Source organism: Lactuca sativa, chromosome 4, assembly GCF_002870075.4.
Source record: "Lactuca sativa cultivar Salinas chromosome 4, Lsat_Salinas_v11, whole genome shotgun sequence".
NCBI classification, from domain to species: domain Eukaryota; kingdom Viridiplantae; phylum Streptophyta; class Magnoliopsida; order Asterales; family Asteraceae; genus Lactuca; species Lactuca sativa.
The window spans coordinates 312774456-312799354 of record NC_056626.2 but is presented as its reverse complement, the minus strand read 5'-3'; the positions used below and the strand labels follow the sequence as shown (position 1 = coordinate 312799354).

The following is a 24899-nucleotide window of genomic DNA, read 5'->3' as shown; positions in this document are numbered from 1 at the left end:
TTAGGTGGCTTCAGTGTACCCTCTAGTAGGCCTAGTTCACCCAGTGTACCCTCTGGTATGCCCAACGTACTAGGTGGCTTCCGCGTCAAAAGCACGCGTATGAGTACACTAAGCGTACAATTGCGTACGCCCCGCGTACTCACTCACCACCTTTTCTAAATAAGGGTTGAAATGGACAAGTACACAAAAGATTAAGGGTTACAAGGTATACCTGAACTTGGTATGCTATATATATTCTTTTAAGGACAACCAAGAATTCACTGCAAAAGTCTAAATCCCACCACCATTTGTGGCGACTATTCGTAAAAGATATAGCTTGGAGCCTATTCAACAACTCTAGTAATTAATTCATCTCCACCTCTTATAGGTCTATGCCATTGCCAAATCCATCCATGTTCATATCTGTTTTCAAAGATACTACATTGATTATCAGTATCCCAGCGATATAGACATGGGAAAGAAATAGAAAGTAATTGATCACCAACCTAATTATCATTCCAAAAGTTAAATAAGTGGCCATTACCTAACTTTTTCTTCATTACCGTGTGAAGGGATTATACTTTTATCCTATAACAGAGAGGTGGAGTCAATAACCCTAGTCCACGGCCTGATCTCGTTTGTACATCTTTGACTCGTATTGAACCCACCATTATGACCATACTAGGCTTTAATTACCTTAACCCAAAGAACCGAGTCATTATTAAAGAACCGTCATCTCTATTTTTTTAATAAAGCAAAATTTAACACAACTAAACTACCAATATTGAAACCTCTTCTACTTTTATCCGTAAGAACAAGATCCCATTTCACCCAAGGCATCATGAAGGAATCGTCATTACCACCCTAAAAGAATCTAGAACAAGAAACTTCTAAATATTTTGCCATTTGAATAGGAAGAAGAAAAAGTGACATGTAATAAATACTTATAGATCTAAGAACCTATTTTAGGAATCTAGCCTAATCTCCAATATAGAAAGTAGTTAATTTCCAATTGGACTACCGTTTGAAGAATTTTTGCATAACCGACTTCCAATTAACTATTCTAGACATATTTTGGCCAACTGGTAAACCAAGGTAATCAAATGGTAGTTTATCAGGTTTACACCAAACAAGACCAGAAAAATAAACTATCTCTTTCCAATCCATCCCAATTCTAAATAAGTTAGATTCCTACAAGTTTATTTTCAAGCCCAACATATTTAAATCACCTCTACCAAAAAGTACACCAAAAACAAACGTACCTTTAAATAGCAACATGAAGCCCTCTATCACCAAAATAAATAAAAAGGAGATAACAGGTCTCCCTGTCTTAACACTCTTTGCAGTTGAAATTCAACCGAATGACTCCCATTAATAAGAATCAACGAACTCATAGACGATAAACAAGCCCAAATCCAGTTTCTCCATTTCACGCCAAAGTTCATAAATTGCATAATCCGATCAAGATACTCCCAACTCACCGACTCATAAGCTTTTTCAAAATAAGTTTTAAGGATCATCATCTTTTTCTCTTCTTTTTATACTAGTCCACCACCTAATTGACCATTAAAGGTCCATCAAGAATCTATCTTTAACAAAATATTTTTTCTCACTACTAACCATCAAACCAATTACAATAGCCAAGCGGAGAGCTATGATTTTAGCCAAGATCTTGTATTGAATTCCAGTTAAGTTAATAGGCCTAAAATCATTAACGACCACTTGGAATTAAAGCGATAAAAATAGAATTACATTATGGCGGGATACTAGATTTTTCAAAGAAATCTCATACAAATCCAAGATGCCAAATTTAACCAAATCCCAATAATGTATAAGGTAATTAGATTGATCCATCGAAATCCACTTAAACAGGTACTCATACTCACAAGGACGTCAAACTTTTTAAATTTATCTGTATAATGATCCAAAAACTCTTTCTTTACTCTATCAACTTTCGTAATTCACTCTCCTTCAACCTTTACACCTTTAATAGTAAGATTTGTGCATTTCCTGTTTAACATACCTTGATTGAATTTAGAGTTTTCATCCCCTTCAATACTCCATCTGAGTTTAGCTTTCTTAGTTGTATCTTTCATCTCCTTACATTCTACAACTAATAAGCTAGCTCTTATAATATCATTTTCCTCCATTATAGTAGCTAAAACCTCACTATCATCTACCAATTTATCAATAATATGCAATCTATAAAGCAACTTTGATTTCAAAGCCAATTTTTTAATTTTTTCCACTGCCCACCACTATTTGAGAGCAACTTTAAGGGCTTTAAACTTGTTTTTCAAAAGAATAGAAGGTTCCACAGCTTGATCAAAATTTTCAGAGTTCCAAGATTCATTAACCAAGAGATCGAAACCAGCAAGTTCTTGCATCCATGAAATAAAAAACTTAAACAGCTTTGGCGTATAATCCACTGAGCAACGAGAAAGAAAAATAGGTTTATGATCTGAAAATTCAAACAAAGAGCAAAAATAGATAACTATGACTAAGTACCTTTGGAGAAACCAAAAAACCTATCCAGTTTCCTTTGTTTAGCTCCATTCGTACTAACATTAATGAAAGACAAACCTCCCAACATTACTTCTTGGAGATCTTTATCAATAATAAAAGCGTTAAAATCACCAGTGATTCTTTAGGAAAAACACAACCCATTCTTTCTGATTGAATTCTGAATTGCATTAAAATCTCTTAAAATAAAATAAACTCCGTTATTTCTACTCATAAATCTGTGGCTGTAATCCCAAACATGTTTTTTGGCTCGTTCTTCCTAAGGAGAATAAACATCGACAAAGTAAGAAAGTGATCTAAAATTTGAATATTTAAATTGATTTAAATAGTGTTTGTATTTTAATTTATAAATTTGAATATTAAATAATAATACTAATTATCATTACGTTCTTGCATATTAATTAGAAATAATAAATGACCCTAAATTTAAATTGTTTAAATATACATACATACATACATACATATATACATACATACATAAATGCATATATATATATATATATATATATATATATATATATATATATATATATACAGAGAGAGAGAGAGAGAGAGAGAGAGAGAGAGAGAGAGAGAGAGAGAGAGAGAGAGAGAGAGAGAGAGAGAGAGAGAGAGAAGTTTAATAGAGAACCAATATGGATCAAAGAACCAAGAACCTATCTTAACCATCTATTTTCTTTTAATCTTGGACATTAATCCTTAATTAACAAAAAAAAAAAAAAAAACACGGAGGGGCATTTTGGTAAGTTCAACGTCTCATCTAATATTCATGTTTGTCTTCGTTAGTGTCTTCTGTCACTGTCCTTCATCTTCTAACACTAATCGATCCAAAATCTTGGTTGTTCTTCAAAATCAACCCTTTTCATCCAATTTACTAATAGTTTCTTCAGATTTCAGCTAATAATCAGGTATTTTTAATATTTATTCATCTTTTGTTTATAATTATTAGGTCAATTCCAGTGCATTGTTTATGAACTTATTTTTATTGTTATTGTAATCGTCTGATTGTCAAATTCTCTTCATTTTACTGTTTAATCTTCAAACTGTTATGTTTTTATTGTTAATTTGCTAATTTTATGTTGTATGTTGAATATCCGTTTGATGTTGCTGTTTTTTATTCGACCGTTTTTGTAATCATTTGTCTGTAATGCATATTCGACATTTAGATAATCAATTATATCTTGTGCATCTTCTGACATTGAAGTTTTTTTCAAACTTTTAGTGATCTTGAGAATCTTATATTCTTATCTTGTTCATATATTTTAAAGTTTGATGATTATCTTGTTTATTTGTTACCTTTTTTTGTGTAATTATCAATTCTAAATTTCTAATCTGTATATAAACTCTAGGTTATCGGCGATTCATTATGAGTTCTCTAATTCTTGTTAAGATTTGCATTCAACTATTAATGAACAATCACGTAAGTTTTTTTTCTTAATTTAAATTTCACATTTTCTATACAATGTAATAAAATATATGTTTTTTTTTGGTTTTGCAGTTCATGATCAATCATCTTCAAATATGAATACTGATCATTCAAATAATAGTAATTCTTGTTCAGATTTGCATTCAATTATTAATGAACAATCATGTAAGTTTTTTTCTTAATATGAATTTCACATTTTATATATAATGTAATAAAATAGATGTTTTGTTTGGTTTTGCAGTTCATGATCAATCATCTTCAAGTATGAATATTGGTCATTCAAATAGCAGTAATTCTCATTATTGTGTTGATTTTGAGCTCTACAATACTGAAACTTTTCAGCTTATTCCTTATGATAAGTTGATACATAAGAAGCCTTTCAAAGGATTGTTGTTTCATTCGTTGGATATTGGTCTTGACTTTTACAAGACTTATGGTCAAGAATCTGGTTTTGATGTGAATATGTCAAGTCAAAAAAGATACAATGATGGCACAATTCGTATTAGATATTCGACATGTAGTAGATCTGGTTTCACGGAGTCATTCAAGTATGAAAATATTAATGTGAAATTTTCAGATGTTAAGAGAAGGAGAACTTCTTCAAAGAAGAAAGGATGCCTTGCTGTTTCAAAGTTCAAGAATCTCCAATGTTCTTTAATGTTCTACATTTATGTGTTTGTTGAAGATCACAACCATGAACTTGTTGCTCAAGATCAGTTGCACTTATTAAGGTTAATAGGACAATGTATTTTCTTGATGAATCCTTTATACATAAGGTTGGTACTTGTAACATTGGTGCTTCAAAAGCTTATAACTTGGTGAGTAGTATGAAGGGTGGCTTTGATTCTAGGGGAGGGACTGCAGTTGACTTTAAAAATTTTCATAAAGATTTGAATTATAAAATTGGTGTCAAAGATTCCCAAATGGTTGTGGATATATTGACAAACAGAAAATTATGTTTCTCTAATTTTTCCTTTGATGTCCAAAAAGATGCTGATGATCATCTTACTAGACTTTTTTGGGCTGATGATACTTTGAAAGCCAACTATAAGGAATTCGGAGATGTACTATCTTTTGATGCTACTTATCAAACAAACAAGTAATTCCTAATCCTTATTTGTTCTTGTTATGGTATTTTTTTCTTTTTAGTAACACTTATCAAAAAAAATTCAGGTATTCTATGGTATTTGTTCTTTTTACTGGAGTTGACTGCCACAAGCATTGCGTTACTTTTGCTGCTGGTTTACTAGCTCGTGAGATAGCAGACGCATATGTGTGGTTGCTTGAAGTGCTTCGTAAAGCATTTTTCAAGCCTCCCATGATGATTATAATAGATCAGGATTCATCAATGAAGAAAGCTATTAATTTTGTTTTTCCTAAATTGAAGCATAGACTATACATGTGGCATATCACTCATAAACTTGAGGAAAAGGTATATTCTTTGTTTCTTGATTTCTATATATGTTTATAACCATATAGATCATAAAGCATATTGTGAATTCACAATGTAAACTTGCATATGATGAAAGGAACAAATCTAAATCATAAATCACACTGTGAATTCATAATGTGTACCAAATGTTATGTTACTATGAATTACATCAAATATTCAACATATGTAATGATTCTTATGTGTTTCTTTTTTTTAGATTCGTATCGATGTTTATAACCATCCGGACTTCCAGAATACATTTTTTGATATTATATGGAATCTTTAATGTTTCTCCACAAGATTTTGAAAGTTTATGGTCAATAATGGTAGATAAGTTTCATCTAAAAGAAAAATGATTGGTTAAGGTCTGTTTTTAAAATAAAGGATTTATGGATTCTGGCTTATATGAGAGATCTTGAACTTTTTGGTTTGATGCGAACTACTTCAAGATCAGAGAGTCTGGATAATGCTTTCTCACAATTTTTTGCATCATAAATCAAATTTGGTGAAGTTCATGATGTCGTTTGATAGTGCAATGGAGAAGCAAAGGCATCATCAATCTTTATTAGATTATCATTCCACAACTACTACCCCCAAGCTAATGACTCATTTGGCTATTGAAAAGCATGCATCGGAAATTTATACACATAATATTTTCTTGGACACTCAGAAAAAGTTATATAAATCCGTGTTTTACTATGTTCAAAAATCTGTAGTTATTGAAGATGAAAGTGAAGTTTATGTTTTGAGAGATAAGAAGAAAAAAGTTGGTTGATAAAAATGTGATTGAGGATGAAGATTCTGAAGATTTCTATTGAAATAGTCTTCGTTCTCATTGTCCTAATACTCGTTACAAGGTATGTCTCTTTGTCCTAATACAATTTATTAAATATAAAATGTAGTTTAAAAATTCACACTGTGAATGTTGGATGTTTTGCTACTTCACAGTGTGAATTTTTATAGAGTTATAAATTGGTTTGTACTTTTCATTAGATGAGTATGGAATACGTATTTTTTTTGTGAATTTGATTTGAAGTACATATTTATATTATAGTATTATGATTTCTAATGTCCTGTTGATTAATAATGTGAATCGATGTTAATTTGTATAATTTTTATCGAATGGTATGAGATAGAATTTCTTATTCACATATTAATTTGTTTATTAATGATAATTTTGTAGGTTGTATTTAGTAGAAGGGGTGATAGCATTAGCATCAGTTTTAGCTGCATGCTTTTTGTCCAGGAAGGATTGTTATGTCGTCATATGTTTTTCATATTAAATATGAAAGAGTATGATGAAATTCCATCAAATTTCATTTTGAGGAGATAGGGAAAAGATATCATAGGTGGTGGATTGTTGAGAAAAAAGTACTCATATCCTCATAAAGGCGGTAAAAGTGAATGTTTGATTCAAGATGCGCATGCTATTCTTCGTTTGTCCATTAACAAGATAGAAAATAATGAGGATGAGTTGGCTAAATATATAAAGCAACTTCAGGAGGTTGATAGTGGTATTCCTTTATGTACCTCATCAAGGGCATCTTCGAGTAGAGCAATTCACATTGAAAAAATTATTGGAGATGCAGTACCTGATGTTATCAACATTCATAATCCAGAGGGGATCAGAAACAAGGGATGGGCCAGTGGTAAAAGAATCAAGAGCACTAGAGAGAAAGTGATTGAGAAATCTAAAAAGGGTTCTAGGTTGTGCAGTTTATGTCATAAACCAAATCACAATGCTAGGAGTTGCATTTTGAGGTTAAAGAAGTGTGATTTAGAATCTGAGGTTACAGAAGGCTGATTGTTTCTAATTTTTTCTTTTTAAGACAACTAAAATAAGATTTGATTTTTGTAATGATCATTTAATGGATAGAAATGTTGAAATATTGATGTTAATTTTGATATTCATTGTTTTAGAGTTTATTTCTAATAATAGAATATATTTTTTTTCAAATTTATTGTTTTTGGTTAAAGATATTTTTTTATTGTTAGTTTTTTGAATATTTTCTAATAAAAATTTCATGCTAATGATTTAATTTATGTATATTAATTATCATTGATAATCTCATATATAAAATTTTCATGTTAAAGATTGTCTTAATGTAATTTAATTCACATTGTGAATCTCAACTATTAATTGTTCTAATGATCTATATGTACCATAATTCACATTGTGAACCTTACATATAAAATATACATGTTATAATATGTACTGTAATTCACATTGTGAATCTTACATATAAAATTTTCACAAGGTTAACATATAAACAATGTAAATTTTCTACATATATTGTATTGTTATTACATTGACATTTAATCATTTAGACCAAAAGAAATGAAGTAAATGTATGAAATGACAATGTACTTTCAATTCTTTATTCAAAGTAGAAATATAATCACTCCCCCCCACCCACACACCAATATCATATTTTTAATAAAACATGTAATTGTATAATATACATGTAGACATTCACATGAAAATATAAACATCTTTTATGTATTTAGTAAAGTTCATTATATTTGATATAGAAACTAACATCAAATTGTAACATAACAAGCATGTATATGTTCTTAAAGAAATTAAAGTGCATCTAAACTTATACTAATTATGAATAGAAAACTAAGTTTTAAGTTTTATACTTCTTTTTCCAATCCTTGAAGTACTATATCCTTTCTCCCCTTTTTTCCCATCCCTTGTTGAGCAAATCTTTTATTTCTTCATTAGTCTTTTTTGCAAACTTAGCTGTTTGTGCAATGATTTTTGACTTGTATGTGTTTGAGTCACTCAATAGTATCGTTGTCAAATACTTAATGCGTAAATCGTTTAACACACTTTGTTGTTGTTTTGATTCTTTTGGCGATCCACATGTCCAATTTACTATTTTATCTCCCATATATGTCTCTATATGACGCATGCAAAAAACTCTACAGTCAACATGATTATTCCTCGTGCACCAATTCATGTTCACCCTTTCTGGTTCAACACCCTCCAAAGTTAAAGTTGATTTGTGATTGACCCTCATCAAGTACCTACTAAAAAGTGTTTTCTACAAAAAAGAAATTGTCATTTTCTATAATTATTATTTTATTTAGGTTATCAGTCTATTAATACTTATATTTATAATGTAAATTTACTATTCTTACCAATTCATTAGGTGCATCACGATAAGCTCTAGAAAACTTTGTAACTGAATTCCTAATGTGAATGACATCAACCGCTGGTTCCTCTAAGTTTATGTAAATGATGTAAAAGTGATTTTTTTGATGAACTGGTAAAAACACTTGTTTAATAATTTAAATTGTTAAACTTAGTTAAAAATATGTAATATATTCAAGAAAAGGAACAGTTTATTACCAAGTGAACTTTTTCAAATGTCAAAAGTTCTTTGTCCCTTTTCATTGTATCTTTGATATTTGACTCAAATTTATCAAATCTTTCATTGAAAGGGATATTTTTGTCAAATATGAACTGTCTCTACAAAAACATTTAAATATACATCAAACTTTAAGGAGTAAATTGTTAAATTCACAATAAGGTAAATTTTAAATTTAAAATTATTCACACTATGAATTATAATGGTATTTACTGTGTGAATTTTATTACTTATTCAGAACTATTGAAAATTTTATTTATTATATTATCAACATTATCATGATATATATTTTTTAATTAACTTACCACCATTGATGTATCAAAGAAATACCAATTCACTATAGAATTTGATTTAAGCTTTTCTTCATAGTTCAAAATATCAGTCCAAGCATTAATGACATGTGCATGTACCCATAATCTTGCCTGCATTATTTCAATCATTCCTCTTTCAAGCACATAACCTCTCTTACTCTGAAATACCTTCTCACTTAACTTGTAATCAAATAAAACAAAAAAGAAGTTAATAAAAAATTAATTTGTGTTTGCATTTTATATACTATTGTATTTAAATAAAAGATAACATGAATTATTACCTACTATTAATTCTATCTGATACTTTTACTTCATCTGGATCTACAAATTTTGATGCATAAACCTGTTTTTTATTATAAGGAGAAGATAGCTTCAGTGATGGTTTTTTAATCTTTTTCCTACTTCTCTTTTTTGTCTTCATCATCTTCAATTCCCAAGATATTATTGTCACATTCTGTTTCTTCTGAATCATAACTTGCTCCTTCATCAAGTTTTGCAACTTTTATTTCTTTCTTCATGTGTTCATCTTCACTGCTTTCATCTCTTTCTTGAAACTATTGTGTTAGACCAAGACCAAGTCCAAGTGAAAAACTAGGCATTGACGATTTTCTAGTATTTTTTTCCTTTTTTTTTATCATATATTATTGTTTTTTTATTTTCAAAATCATCATAATCATCAAAATTTAAAATACATTGAATAGAATCAGCAATCTCATGCACTATTGGATCATTGTACAAATTTCCTGGAGTTACCATGATTGGTTGATTCTTTATTTCATGTTCATTCAAATTCTCATTGCTTTTTTCTTCATCTTCATCACTGTCACCTTTTTCATCATCTTTATTTTGAGTTTTATAAATGAATTCTTGTTCAAATACTTTCTTCATAACTTTCAACTCATCGCTTTCCGTGAATTTTGTTGTTAAAAACTCAATTAACTTTCCAAACTTCATTTTATCATTCACTAGTTTTTTGTAATTCGTTTTCGCTTTGAATACCAATTCCTGCGAAATGAGATAAAAAATGTCAAACAAAATGATTTTTTTAAACTTTTTTCTATAATAAATTACAGTTTCAGAATATGAATGCATTGATGAAGTATCACATTTTTAATGCATTTTAATAAATTACATATTCACTTTGTGAATTTGTTATAGAGAAAGTAATAAAATACACTTTTATATTCACAATGTGAATCACTTTATCAATTTCATCTTAACTACAATTTTATAACATATATCTGTAATTTAACTTCAATTTTTTTTAATTATATAGATTATTAACTTACATCGAGTTTCATATCTTCATTTTCATCGGTGTCAGATTCTTCATCATTCTCTATAACATCATCATTCCATTCTAAAGTTCCAAAGTCACCACTCTTTAACTCAACTTTTCCCCTTTTCACCATCATTTCATAATCCCAAAAATGTAGTGCATATATTTTTGTCTTTTTTCATTCTTATCATTTATCATAAACTCCAAATAAGCTAGCTGTTTATGTAAACAAAATTATGATTAATTGGTTTTCTTATAATAATGATGAGTTTATAAAACTCTTTGATCGATTAGATCTTTAAAACAGGCGAATAAAGAAAGTAATAATAGTTAAACAAAAACACAAGTATGGATCTGAATGAGTCGAATGATTTGATTAACTCAATCCTCAGTAGAGCTCGATGAAGAACTTCCGCTGTAGAGGATTCTAGGGTTACAAAAGATAAGAACGTTTACGCTATAAAATCTCTATCAAAACATTACGTTTAAGAATGCATGCAAGCATCTATATATAATAAACCCTATACGGAACTCACGGATGGACAGGCCCATACCGGAGACAAAACATGGACTAGCTAACGAGCCCAAAGACGCAACACTAAACTGGACCTAACAATCTCCCCCTTTGCGTCAATTTGGAGCGAGACTATCATTTCTTCTTGCTTGGACCAACTGCCGGAACCTTCTTGGTGGTATCAAATAGACGAGAGATAAGAGCGAGGATCATCTGTCTGAAGCAAATGTATCACTGGATCATATCATCAAAGTACTTCTTGTCATCAACAGAGTTTTGCTTGCACCGATGAATAATCCCTAAGACATGTTCCAGACATGCAGTGGTGTAGAGATGTTTGTCTGCCAAAGCGAACAAGCATTTTTGGCCTTCGTTTCTGGTAAACATAATAGAGCTTCTCTTCGGGTCTATCTTACCCATCTGCATCATGTTGAGATCACTTGCTGAGCCAACAGGAGAAATAGTAGGCTTTTTCTTGAAGACACTCGCTATCTCCTGATCCATCTTGGCGACTTCCATGATGTAACAAACAAGCATCCTCTTGAAGTGGTCAATGATCGGACCATATTCTGGTTCATTTGTAAGAAGGATGTTGTGCAAAATTATCCAGTCGTGTGGATTCAAGTTGGGAAGATCAGCAAGCGAGATGGCATGTTCGGTCTTGGTAGATCCTCTCAGCACCTTAAACCGAACGTTGGTGAAGTTTCCTTCCCGATATGGCTTGAGGACCCGAACATTGACTATCTTCTGAGCGCTCCATGTTTGATACTGTGGTTGAGCGGCCCTCAGAAAGAATTCTACCAAATCCCTGTCAACCTTTGGATGAGGATGAGGGAACTCAACAATGTTTTCAAAGGCATGAAAGACGAACGCCTTTCGGGTCAGTGGCATGTCGAACTGAAAATCGACAGAATTATCACGATCAAGTGAGATTACTGGTTCTAGCCACAAGACGCTTGGAGTTTCGATGGCTTCTTTCAGCAACTTCTCAAGAGTCCAAGGAGGAAAAAGAGTTTTTCTACTCTCGAGAAGGTCGTGAGCTTCTTTCTGCTTTCTTTCGGCTTCTTCAGCCTCTCTAGCCACACGAGCGCTGATGTCGGCATCTTTGTCTCGACCATGTTTCTTCAAAAGATCGGTAATGTTCTCTTTGTCATCATCGCTCTCTTCAACAATTTTCTTGCCCTTGTCTTTTACACCTGAACCTGAGGCTTGGCCTGTAGGAGGAGGTTCAGTTGTTTTTGTTGCTGTAGAAGTAGGAGGCGGTTGAGACACACTCTCTCCCCCTTGTTTCGGAATGGACACAAAGTCAAGGAGCCCTTCAATCTTGCTCAGGAGATAAAGGGCAGGAGCAAGCTTTTCTGCAAGATCACGCCTCACAGAGTAGTTGAGGATCGGGTCATGTGCTTCCAGGATGTTTGAAATGGCTGCGTGGACATCCGAAACACACGAAGACACAATATCTCTTTCAGATCGAAGAGACTCAATCTCCTTTTGAGAATTGGAGAGTTGAAGACTCTTGACCTTCAGAGCAGTGGTCTTTCTGGCAAGAGCATCCATAAGAGAATTTTCAGCAGCAAGATCTTCTTGGAGCTTGGTCAATCGCTCCTCAATCGTCGCCTTAAACACTGAGTTGTTGTCTGAGAGAGTTTGACGAAGAGCGGTAAATGACTTCAGTTCAGAGGCAACTGAGGTAGCCAGCATGTTGACGATGGGGTCAAGCTTCGTTTTGGTGCTTTCGACAGTTTACTGTAAAGACTTCAACAAAGAAGAAGCATCAGTAAATAGTTTTTCAACTTTTTCGGTCGCAGCCTCACAAACTTTGGTGGATGCAGCAATGGTGGCAGTAGCTGAGCTAACGGAGGCTTCATGAGCCTTAGTAAAAGGGTCAACTATCCTCTGAATAGCAGCTTCAGAGATGGAGGACTGTGATGAAGAAGAAGAGGCGATGAGCGAATCTATCTTTTCGTGAAGCTCCTTGAGATGCTTCTTAGTAACGGGAGCATCATCATCGTCGTCACTCTGTACCTGAAACGGACTGTAATAGACCGAATCAAATGTCATATCCTCCCCGCCGAGGGTGGAGGCTCGGTAGTGGTAGTTGGTTCGGGTTGGGATGTATGTTCGGTAGTTGGTGTGGGTTCGGGTGCTTTAGTAGGAGCCCCCGTATCAGATACGTTGGTTCTTACTTCGGCGGTTGTGGTGGTTGCTGCTGTAAAGATGGGAGGGGGTACTGAGATGGAGGTAGGTGGTATTTGAGTGGTGGAGGTTATGGGGGGAATGGAAATAGGAATGGTAACTGGTGGAAAAAAGATTGGTGAAGTGGAAACATGAATTTCTGGGGTAGGCGATCGTGGAGGAGTGTTACCACGAGGAGAGTCGTTAGAGTGAGAACGCTCTTCCTCAGATTCGCTTGAGGAGGAAGCGATTATTAGCTTTCGCCTTGGTTGGGTTTTTCTCTTCTTCAGCGGAGGAGACTGAACAGTCTTTGTAGTTTTATGCTTTTTGGGAGAAGGACCTTTCGCTCCCTTGCCAACCTGCTTGTCTTTCCCTTTGTCATTCTTCTTGCCCCTTGGAGAAGGCTTGTCAGCTTCATGGATGGACTTGATCATCTCAGGAGTAAGCTCTCTAGGACCAGAGCGACGAAACTCCTTGTAGGTTTTAATGATTCGGCTGTCAGCAGGAACGTCTCCATACATCGACTCAGGGATGGAGCCAATGAATTGAAACTTTGAGGCATCCGAGACAATGATCTTCGTGGTATGAAAGTACCAATCGAAGACATTGGAGAACCAGCGACAATGGGGACGTGGTACTTGTCCATCACCCATTTTGTAATGACAGTACAAAAACAAGCATAGGAAATCTCGGAATGCCGAGAAGTAGAAGCCAGACTCTGAATGAGCTGCTGCCATAGGACCGACCCGTAGTCCAGATTGATACCGTTGTAGACCCCATAAAGAATCGAGATGAACAGACGACTCGCTCCGTCTGATCCAGCACTGCGTTCAGACAACCCCTTGAACAGCACTGTAAACAACCCATTCCACTGAGGAGGCAGGCACGATTTCTTGAACTTCGTGACCGTTGTCAGCACCTCAGTATACCCCATGTTGTAGAACATAGAGAACATGTGACCCACCAGAATCGATTTAGGGTTAACCCTAGATGAATCAGGTTCAAACCCTAAAATTGAGTAGAATCGCTGCTTGGAGATTGACGCCTTGTGATCAAGCACGTCGAAGAAGATCCTGTCGACTGACTTGTCGTAATGAGCAGTAGCGAAAATATGAGATAAGAACTCCATAGGAACAACTTCAGCTTTGGTGAGTGCAGGAGAAAGCGGCGAGTACTTGAGGCATTAGATTATCGGGAACATGAAAGCATGATAGACCTGAGGAGTAAGATCGATGATCAACCTCTGTTGAGGACGAATCGGCAGGATGTGGGAAGTGGCATGAACTGATGATGAATCCGCCATTGTTGTGAAGAAGATGGGAGAGATGATGAACAGTAGAGTACGAGAAGAACTTCTTGCTCTCTGAAATTTGGGTGCAGTAAAGAGGTAAACAATGGTTGAAGTTACCTTTTATACTGTGGGTAAAGGAGAGAGAAGAATCTGTCCCAAATCTTCAAGGGAAATACCAAGGGTTTTTCGGAAGTGATTGATGTGTGACAGTTGGTGTCACCGATGATTACGCATGAAAGAGAATAACAGTCCTGATTCACGCGCCTTCCCATCAGGCGCCGTTTTTAAACGAAACGGTTCCACTTCACACGCTTGGCCTTCAAGCGCCGTTTGAAAATCAAATCGATTGGACTCCCGCCTGAGTCAGCATCTTATCCGTTTAGATTAAACGTCATCTTAAAGCAAATTTAACCACGTGGAGCAATGTGAGCCATAAATCTTTTATAACTTCAAATCCCATTAAAAGTTATGCCTTGGAATTGATGAAACCAGAATTTTAGAAAATCAAAAAGATTTTCGTGCTTAGTGTGTAAAAGAAAAGGAAATAAAGCAACACATATGAGGGAATTTGTGATGTCAGTAAAGACACGAAACAAAGTATCCCGGGCACGAATCTCTTCCTTCAAAGTCAAGAGAGACTTTAAAGTGTTTGTATGGTTTCCCGTTAAATAACGATCAGACACTTATTGAGAAGTGTTGAAAGGCTTCTTTTAATTAGGCAAATTTGGGTGGCTTTCGCTTCAGTTCAGAATTCCTGATTTTGATATAAGACAGAAATCGAACGAAGTACTTGTGAGACCAATGTAGTCTGTTGAACAAGTAGGTTTGAAATAATTTAAGTGGCTAGATAAAATAGTTTATGTAAAAACTCAAAAAAAAATTAAAACTGGATTCCAAGGGAAGAAATGTTATGAGATTTAACAATTTCATAGGAATCACACAAAAGAAAATTAGAGATTTTACTTTCCATCCTCATTGATAAGTCCGTCAATTCGTTAGTGAAAGCTAGAGCAAAATTGATTGTTCACCGTCAATGCATAGTAGGTATTGAATTGTGGGTTTCACTTAGTATGTAGTGACACGAAGCTAAGATCATAAACACATAAATTGTGTAACCATAAACCTTAGTGGTAATTTCTGAGAGTCTCAAGGGTTACGTTTATGAAGCGAATGAGATGGAGAAAAGTAGTGTAGATGGTGTAATGAAAAACCAAAGTACCTATGCTGTTTAAAAGAAGGACCAAGAAGAAAACTCTTATCTCATGTGAGAAGAGAGTTAGGTAGCTCATGATTAGAATAAATATGAAAGCCTAATTGGGAAGACAAGGTTTGTATATACCAAGTCAGTAAGGCTATTATTTAGAATCAGGTGAGGCTTTGAACACATACAGCAGCATGCTTCTAGGGACACTTAACTAATGAAATAATTTCCCCACAAAGATCCACACAAAAATATGAGACACAAAACAAAACAAAACAAAACAAAAAACAATTATCGAACAAATAAAAATAAAAAATGTTTTTGGAGTTTTTGAATTCACGAAAAGAAAATAAGAAAAAGATTTTTGGAATTTTTGATTTAAAGAAAAATTAAAAAAAATGAGACACACAAAAAAAAAAAATTTGAACCGAACCCGCGCGTTCGGTCTATTTCGGTTGCAAAAAAAAAAGTTTGAAAAAGAAAAGAACTTTGAAAATAAGTGAAATGAATTTGAGAGAATGATACAAAAAGGTTTACAACCAGAGAAACTACCTTTGAGTGATAAGCGAAGATCAGATGACGCGACCTAACTCGAGCGTTCGGTTCATTTCGGCACATATGTAACCCGAACCCGAACGTTCGGTACATTTCACTTCTAACTTTTAATTTTGAGAAGTAGTCTTTAGTACTGACTCCGATTCCATCATTCCTAGCCCTTGTAGAATTTTATTGAAAGATGCTTCAAGAAGAGCTTTGGTGAAGATGTTAGCCAGTTGATCAGTGGTTCGAACAAAGTGAATTTCGACGTCCCCATCTTCCACATGATCCTTAATGAAGTGATACCTCAGTGCTATATGCTTGGTCTTGGAATGTTGCACTGGGTTATGACAGATCCTAATTGCACTTTCAGAGTCAAAATATAGTGGGATCTTTTTCATATTGAGTCCATAGTCCCAGAGCTGGCTTTGGATCCAAATCACTTGAGATGTACAGGAGGCAGCTGCGATGTACTCTGCTTTGGCTGTAGACAGAGAGACACATGTCTGTTTCTTTGATTGCCAGCTAACCAACTTTCCGTCTAGGAATTGGTAGCCTCCAGTGGTGCTTTTCCTGTCTAAACCACAACCTCCAAGGTCTGCATCTGAGTAGGCTTGAACGAAGAAACCTGAGTTTGATGGATACCATAAACTAAGAGAGGTGGTTCGTTTCAGATACCGGAGAATGTTTTTCATGGCAAGCATATGTGGTTCACGAGGATTCGCCTGAAATCTAGCACAGTAACACACAGAAAACATTATATTAGGCCTGCTAGCAGTAAGGTACATTAAAGAACCAATCATCTGGCGATATAACGTAATATCGACTGTCGGTTTTTCCAAGGATGGTGTGAGCTTGGTGCCGAATGCCATTGGAACTTTAACTTTTGAGTCTCCCATCATGCCAAATTTAGCAAGAAGAGTCTTGGTGTATGCTTCCTGGTTGATAAAGATGCGTTCGGGTCCCTGTCTAATATTTAAACCATGGAAAAAGTTAATCGGACCCATTGAGCTCATTTCAAATTTAGTCTCCATCAGCTTTCTGAATTCAGCTATTAAGCTAGGATTCGTTGAGCCAAAGATGATATCATCGACATAGATTTGAACTATCATAAGGTGGTTACCTTCCTTCTTACGAAAGAAGGTTGGGTCAACCGAACCTTGTTTGAATTTTGACATCTTTAAAAACTTGGTGAGCGTTTCATACCATGCCCTAGGTGCTTGTTTCAGACCGTAAACAGCTTTGTCCAGAATATAACAGTGATTTGGGTACTTTTCATTGACAAAACTAGGAGGTTGCTCCACGTAAACTGTTTCTTCAAGTTCTCCATTCAGAAAGGAGCATTTCACGTCCATTTGGTAGACCTCGAAGTTCTTGTGTGCAACATAGGCCAGAAATATTCGAACAGATTCCAGCCTCGCTACCAGAGCAAAAGTTTCCTCATAATCAATTCCTTCTTCTTGGCAATATCCTTTCACCACGAGACGAGCTTTGTTTCGAATCACATTGCCTTCCTTGTCCATTTTATTTCTGAATACCCAGTTGAGAACAACAAATGAGGCATCTTTAGGAGTTGGAATGAGGTGCCACACCTTGTTTCTTTCGAACTCGTTGAGTTCATCTTGCATAGCTTGAACCCAGTCAAAATGATCAAGAGCAGTATTTACTGTCTTCGGTTCAACTTTTGATAGAAAAGAATTATACATCCAGAACTCTACTTTGGAGAATAGAGATGTTTGCTTTGCCTTCAGTTGAGATCGGGTCAGGACCTTTTTAGAGACATTACCCACTATCTGAGATACAAGATGATCTCTGGTCCATTTAACAAGAGGGGGGTAATTTGGATCATAGGATGGATCCAATTCAGCATTGACCATTTCTTCCAATTCAGATTGACTATCGTCATCGTAGAACATATCGGAGTTCTCCCCCTCGACAGATGAGCATTCAGGTGTAGCTGGACTTTCTGGTGCTACAAGACTTTCGGGTGTTGTCGAGCTTTCGGGTGGAACTGGAATAGAATTCTCCCCCTCAATTTGTGAGCTCGGTTGTTTTGAAGAAGGTGGATTCTCCCCCTCAACTGAAGCGCCTTGCTGAGGAGGTTCATTTGGAACTTGTTCTCCTTCACCCATTAGTTTGGCGGCATCTTCGACAATTTGCTTCAGATGGTCGACTTTGTTGTCTGCTGCCTTGGCTTCCGAGAGAGTAGCTTTCTCAGGTTCATCGACTAGTTTTACAAACTGATCGAACAGATTAGCAATCGAGGCCGTGACTTGACCTGTTTGAGTGAAAATCTCTCCAATTGTTTCTTCAATAGCTTTTAGCTTTTTGATGTAGTTATCATCGAAAGTCACATAATATGTTTCTTCGATCTTCCTAGAGTGCTTATTTGTGACAACCCGATATTTCGAGACAATGTAATGTAAAACCAATCAAATTTAGGTCAAAATATAACTTTCCTAAAATCTTATTTGGGTTAACTAAAGTAGTAGGAATCGTATCAAGGTTTTCGTACATATAAAGAACCCTAAAATCTGAGTTATAACGAAGAAGTTATGACCAACCGAAGATTCTCGGCAAAACCGGCAACACCGATTAAACGAAAAACGCTAAGTTTCAATACAATATTTTATATCCTTAAGTATCTAAATGAAAGTTATAGATAACCTCAAACCGTGAGCGTACATAAAAAGAACGTCCAAATCTGACTTCGTATGAGAAAGTTATGATTTTTCCAAGATTCGGGTATAGCAGTAGACAGCTAAAAACTCGAAACAGAGCTCGAGATACTTTTGACCAAAACATCCTAAATGAGAATATAAGGTCTCAACATTAGTAGCGCAACGGCGAAAAGTCTACCGAAAACGGACATCGGATGAGGAAGTTATGGAATTTTAACGGACTTTTCGTGTCCCGGCCCGTTAAAAATAAATAATTAAAAATAAAGTCAAAATTTGCCGATGAAGTCTAAACGATAGTTGTAGATCATATTTTTAGCTACGCGTGCATATAAAGAACGTCGAAAACGGAGTTCGTATGCGAAAGTTATGGATTTTACAAGTTCGGGGTCCAAAATCTGATGCTGTCAGAGACCACGACGTGGCAAGCAGTGCCACGACGTGGCAAATCTCCTGACACCTCCGGGAGGCCCCCAGATGCAACTTGGGATGACGCATGCAGTGACGACCAAGCCCACGACGTGGAAAAAGGTTGCCACGACGTGGCACACCCCAAAAATGCCCCTATAAATAGATTTCAAGGGCTCCGAGTTGCATTGCTCAGTTCCCTTCTTTCTCGCGCCGAAACTCTGCGTTTAAGCTCCCGAGACCCTCCCAAAGCCCCGGTTTTCACCTTCAAGTCCCGAAGGAAGGTTTTGTGTTCTCGAGATTCCCGAGATTCCCGAGATTTTCCCGCGTTTTCAACTCTTCCTATCGAAGTTCTGCTCGATTCTTCTCTAGACTATTTCAAATCAACCACTTCAATCAAGTGAGTTCATACCCCTTAACTAATGTTTTAAACTATTTTAAATGTTTTATGGGGGGGGGGATACAAGTAGAATCATGATACTTATTACATCAATCACATGTGATTAATATACAACATTCAAAAGATTTGGCTACTCATTAGCCGTTTTACCAAACAGTTTCCTTCAAATGATTTTTATAAACATTTTATATGTTTTAAACTCCTTATTACACTGTACCTCTTACTCTGTTTATCATATTTCAAACTTATTTACAACTGTGTTTCAAACAAATGTTCCTTATACTTATATTGTTTTATCAAACTTACGCCTTCAAATTGTTTTATAGATTGACATCAAGTCGATCTTTCCTTAAACTAATATTTATGTTTCAAATGTTTTACCAAACTTATTTATGCTTTTATATTATAAATTGCATGCCTCTATATGTATAGTTATATAATAAATGTTTAAAAGACTTAGGAAGGCTATCCACCCTATTTCCTTTTCGCGCCTTGAGATGTGGTCTGGTGGGATATTGGATACTCGTCTGAAGGTCGTTTAAATATTAGTTATATATCATGTGTACATATAAAGTCATAAAAGGTCCTTCCAGTTCATCCTATGCCCTTGGGTAACAAGGGTATACATCCACGTCCATACATACCACTTAGATTACTAGTAAGCTACCATATGGGTAGTTCAGGAAGATACCAGAACCATTACTAGAATGCGATATCATAAAATGAGTCAGTTCATTCATGAGTCAATACTTTCTAAAACATTACTATACATTACATGTACAAACTATACTAGGACGAGAACATATACATCTATACTAGAACGTTTATATTGTTATACTTGCTAGATAGAGAGAACACACATTACAGCTAGCAGCACGTAGAACCTTACCGTACTACTATAATATTTACATTACTATACTTATAGGAGTACTTGTGCATAGATACATCAGTAGGAGTCCTATTACATTTTATATGTATCGACTCCGTTATTAAATCCGTGTTCTTACCTTTTCCTTGTGATAAGATCACATAATCGACGAGATAGAATAGGTTATTATCCTAGTACTAGAGGATGCGAGTTGGGGGATTGACCATTCCTAGAATCTCTGTTAGCTACAGAGGTAAAAGTACATCTACGGATGTCAAACGGTTGGTACCTTTTCAGGTGCACGATTAAGGGATTAACTATTCCTATACCCAGCTGTTAGCAACAGAGGTAAAGAGTACGTCTACGGATGGCTTAAAGTTAACGTTTACAGTACCAAAGGGTATGATTCCGGTTAGTTATATTATTACCCATAATTGTGACTCATTCACATAACCAATGAGGTAAAATTATATTTAGGTATCCTTGTACCAAAGGATAAAATTTCTTATAATGATAATAATAGTAACACAATTAGGTCTTGGTAGAAGACTACAAAGAGCACAGTTAAGTCTTGGTAGAAGACTCGTTTTGTTACTAATAGGAATCATAGGGATTCTAGGGCTTCAAACATTTACAACTGATCTACAAACCTTTTCATACTTTTATGAGCTTTCTTTCAAAACAATGTCAAGTCTTAAAAGATTATAAGTTTTTACAAATTAAGACACATTAAAACTTATGATCTCACCAGCTTTATAGCTGATACTCGCTTTCAAAATTACTTGTATCCTCAGGTCATCTTAGATAGGTACCGATGCAAGAAGAAAGGAAGATGGAGCTTATTCAAGACTTATCTTTCATTTTGATTTATGCTTTAGTGTTTATCAAAATTTGACAGAATACAATTGTATAATAATTATTTTATTAATGCAATGGATGATGTTGTTTCTTGTTTACTACTTTACATTGTTGTTGATATTATACATGACGTCCTCCGCCCCCAAACGTTTTCGCCGTTCTCGGTTTTGGGGTGTGACATTATTTAAGACCCGGTAAGCTTTTGAAGTAAGAGAATATCCCAAAAAATTCCTTCATCAGCTTTAACGTCAAACTTGTTACGATGTTCTTTGGAGTTGAAGACGAAGCATCGTGAGCTGAACACATGGAAGAATTTTATGTTCGGCTTCCTGTTATTGATGATCTCATAAGGAGTAAGAGAGAAGCGCTTGTTGAGATACGACCTGTTCTGTGTGAAACATGCTGCAGCAATAGCATCAGCCCAGAAATATAACGGAAGAGAAGCGAAACTTAGCATCGTTCAGGCCGCCTCACACAAGGATCGGTTTCGTCTTTCGACAATTCTGTTCTGTTGAGGCGTGTAGGGGGCTGAGAAGTTGTGACTGGTTCCTTTTTCTGCCAAAAAGTCTTTAAATTCTTTATTCTTGAATTCTAGTCCATTATAGCTCCTGATGTTGCGAACGACTTTTCTCAGTTGCACTTCAACCTGCTTGATGAACATCTTTAGCTTAGGAGTAGCCTCAGATTTGTGCTTTAGAAAGAACACACATGTAAAACGTGAGAAATCATCAACAATAACAAGAATATACTTGCTACCGCCAATGCTTTCGATAGATGATGGACCACACAAGTCAATGTGAAGCAACTCAAGTGGTTCAACAACTTTTGTGTTTATAATAGATTGATGACTTTGACGAATTTGCTTCCCCATTTCACATGCAGCACACAAATGTTCTCGATCAAACTTGAGCAATGGGAGACCCCTAACACGACCTCCTGTGACAAGCTTGTTGATGTCTTTGAAGTTGAGATGTGAGAGCCTTCGATGCCACAACCAGCTTTCGTCAGAATGGGCTTTGGATAAAAGACATATAGCTGGATTTCCTTTGATTGGTTTGAGATTGAGAGGAAACATTTCGCCTTTGCGTTCTGACTTGAGAATCACCCTTTTTGTTTTCTTCTCTATGATTTCTGAACCTTCGTCGTCGAATGAAACCTTGAGACCGGTACCTCCTACCAGTTGAGACACACTGATGAGATTATGTTGTAGCCCTTCAACGTACGTTACCTTTCTTATTGTGAAGTCTCCATTGGTTATCATCCCATAACCCTTTATCATTCCGTAGGAGTTGTTGCCAAACTTAACATTCCCACCATTCTGAAGAGATCGAAACTCCATTAGCTTTTCCTTCCTTCCTGTCATGTGACGTGAGCAGCCACTGTCAATGTACCATTCTTCGTCGAACTGCTCGTCACTTATAACCTGCAAAAATTAAGCAGATTTAGGAACCCAAAGTTTCTTGGGCCCACGTGAGCCTTTCACAGGAACAGGAATAGTAAGAGAAACATCAACAAGATATGTTCTTTTTATTAATGTTGTTTCATCTTTCCTCTTAATAGTGAAAACTTTGATTTTGTTAGGGTTAGTTACTGACATTTTGGTTTCAGGTTTTGGAGTTTGGTCCTTAGACTTCTTTTGGTCATTCTTGACAGATGAAATATTCGATTCTCCTTTCAAATCCGTTGAAGATTTTGAGTTTCGTGCCGGAACAGAATGGGATTTAGAAAAGGATCGAGAATGAGAGGAATTAGAATGAGATAATTTGGACTGAGAGTCTTTCCTGACTTGAGGTTCCAAGTGACCCTTTTGTTTATGGTCATCAGAGGGACCGAACCTGGATCTTCGGTAGCTGTTGCTTTCGGGACCGAACCTGTCCTTTCGGTTGTTGTTCTCTGAACTGAACCTGTCCATTCGGTTGTTGTTGCTCTCTGAACTGAACCTTTCCTTTCGGTTGTGTTCCTCATGCGGCCTGAAAGTCTTTTTCTCTTGTTTTGAATTTTTATCATGATAGGAGAAATAAGCATTTTGAGATCGCCAAAACTGCTTTCGCTCTAAGAGATTCTTTTTGTACCTCAGATTCCTCTGCTGCTTTTGATCTTTCACTTGTTTCGGCTGTCTGTGGATGTTAGCCTTTTGCTTCAGCTTCTTGTCAGCCGGTTCACTTTTCACAGATGATGTTTCGCTTTTGGAAGTGACTTCTTTTACAGGTATATCTTTTGTACCACTAGTGCTTGGCACGTCAAAGTTGTCTGGCTTGTTCAGCGGCTCTGGTACATATCTTCCTTTGGTTTTCTAGGACGTCCGCTCTGACAGACCAACTGTTTCGTCGGCATTATCTATAGGAGCAGACCAGAAAAACTCATCACAACCATCTGCATTATCTTCATTCACTATTGCAGTGAGTTCGGCTGTTTGATGCTCGGTTACTCCTGTGACCTTATACACCTGATTTGGTGTTGTTCTCACCTTTTGGTACACAACAGCCTTTTCTTCAAGAATCGGGGACTTATTTTGGGACAAACGAGCGAACTCCACAGAATTTTCAGAAATAAGATTTTTGTGGTTTTCGGGTTCGCTCTTGACAAACTCAAAACAGTCGATTACATCGTCTACAGAAATTTCACTCATATCATCGTCCTTATTAAGTTTAGATGCGTTTTCAACATCAATTTTATTTTCTGAACTTAAATTAGCACTCAATGAGTCGAATTTTTGTACGATTTCGGTCCTTCATTTCAGCTTATCGTTTTCATCCAAGAGATTTTTCAGCATGTCCTTATGGTCTTTGGACTTTATAAAAGATTCTATTTTGTCCAGACCATACATATAAGTGGGATTCACATCATCAGTTGATACAACACTTTCACAGTTGTATGCTTCAGCATCGATTTCATCCTCCTTAAACTCAAGGAAGGGTAAAATCATGCGATGTATTTTCTGCCCTATTTCACAATACAGATGCAGTTGAGTAATGTTAGCATAAAGTCTTTTAGCAATCAAACAGAAAACATTTCTTTGTTTTAAAAGTTTCAAATTGTCTCTTTGTAAATAAATGTTTTCATCTTTAGACTTAATCAGCTCCGACTCCTTCTACTCAATCCACATCCTTCGCTCCTCACTCTTGGATGACACCCTGCTTATTTGGTTAGTTAGGTTAGCATTGGTGACCCGTGTTTGAATTAAACAACTATCCAGATTTGAGATTCTTGAATTTAGGTTATTTAATTCCTTTTCATATGATTTCTGTGGAACTTTGAACGAGATAAAAAGAGATTGTACCTTCTTGATCAATTCATCAAGCTCATTGATCTGCACACTGAGAGGTTTTGTTGTGAAACATAAGTCCTCTCGCTCCTTAGTGTCCTCATTTCCACCATCTGTATTGTATCCCCTCATGTGAGATATGTCAGTCACCATCAAACACTTTCCGCTGCTTTCACCACCTCTTGCCACATACGCCTTTCCATGTGAAGACTTTCTCACCTCATCATCTTCTGAGTCGGTTGACCACATCTGCACGCCACCAAACTCGTCATCCTCTACCGAACCCTATACAATAAGAGCATTCCACTACTAGAAAAACAGCCTTTTACGACGCTCATTGCGCGTCGTAAAAGGCTTAGACGACGCGCAAATGCGTG

The 24899-nt window shown here is 35.7% G+C and overlaps 1 protein-coding gene across 1 annotated transcript; it reads left to right on the top strand.

Annotated features, from left to right (window-relative positions):
* Positions 1–3910: 3910 nt before the first annotated feature.
* LOC111881310 (uncharacterized) lies at positions 3911–7164 on the top strand. Its single transcript, XM_023877725.1, has 8 exons — positions 3911–3926; positions 4001–4093; positions 4170–4673; positions 4844–5027; positions 5102–5360; positions 5872–6126; positions 6544–6600; positions 6694–7164. Exons 1-8 carry the CDS (start codon positions 3911–3913, stop codon positions 7162–7164), a joined length of 1839 nt encoding a protein of 612 aa, XP_023733493.1.
* The last annotated feature ends 17735 nt before the right edge of the window (positions 7165–24899 follow it).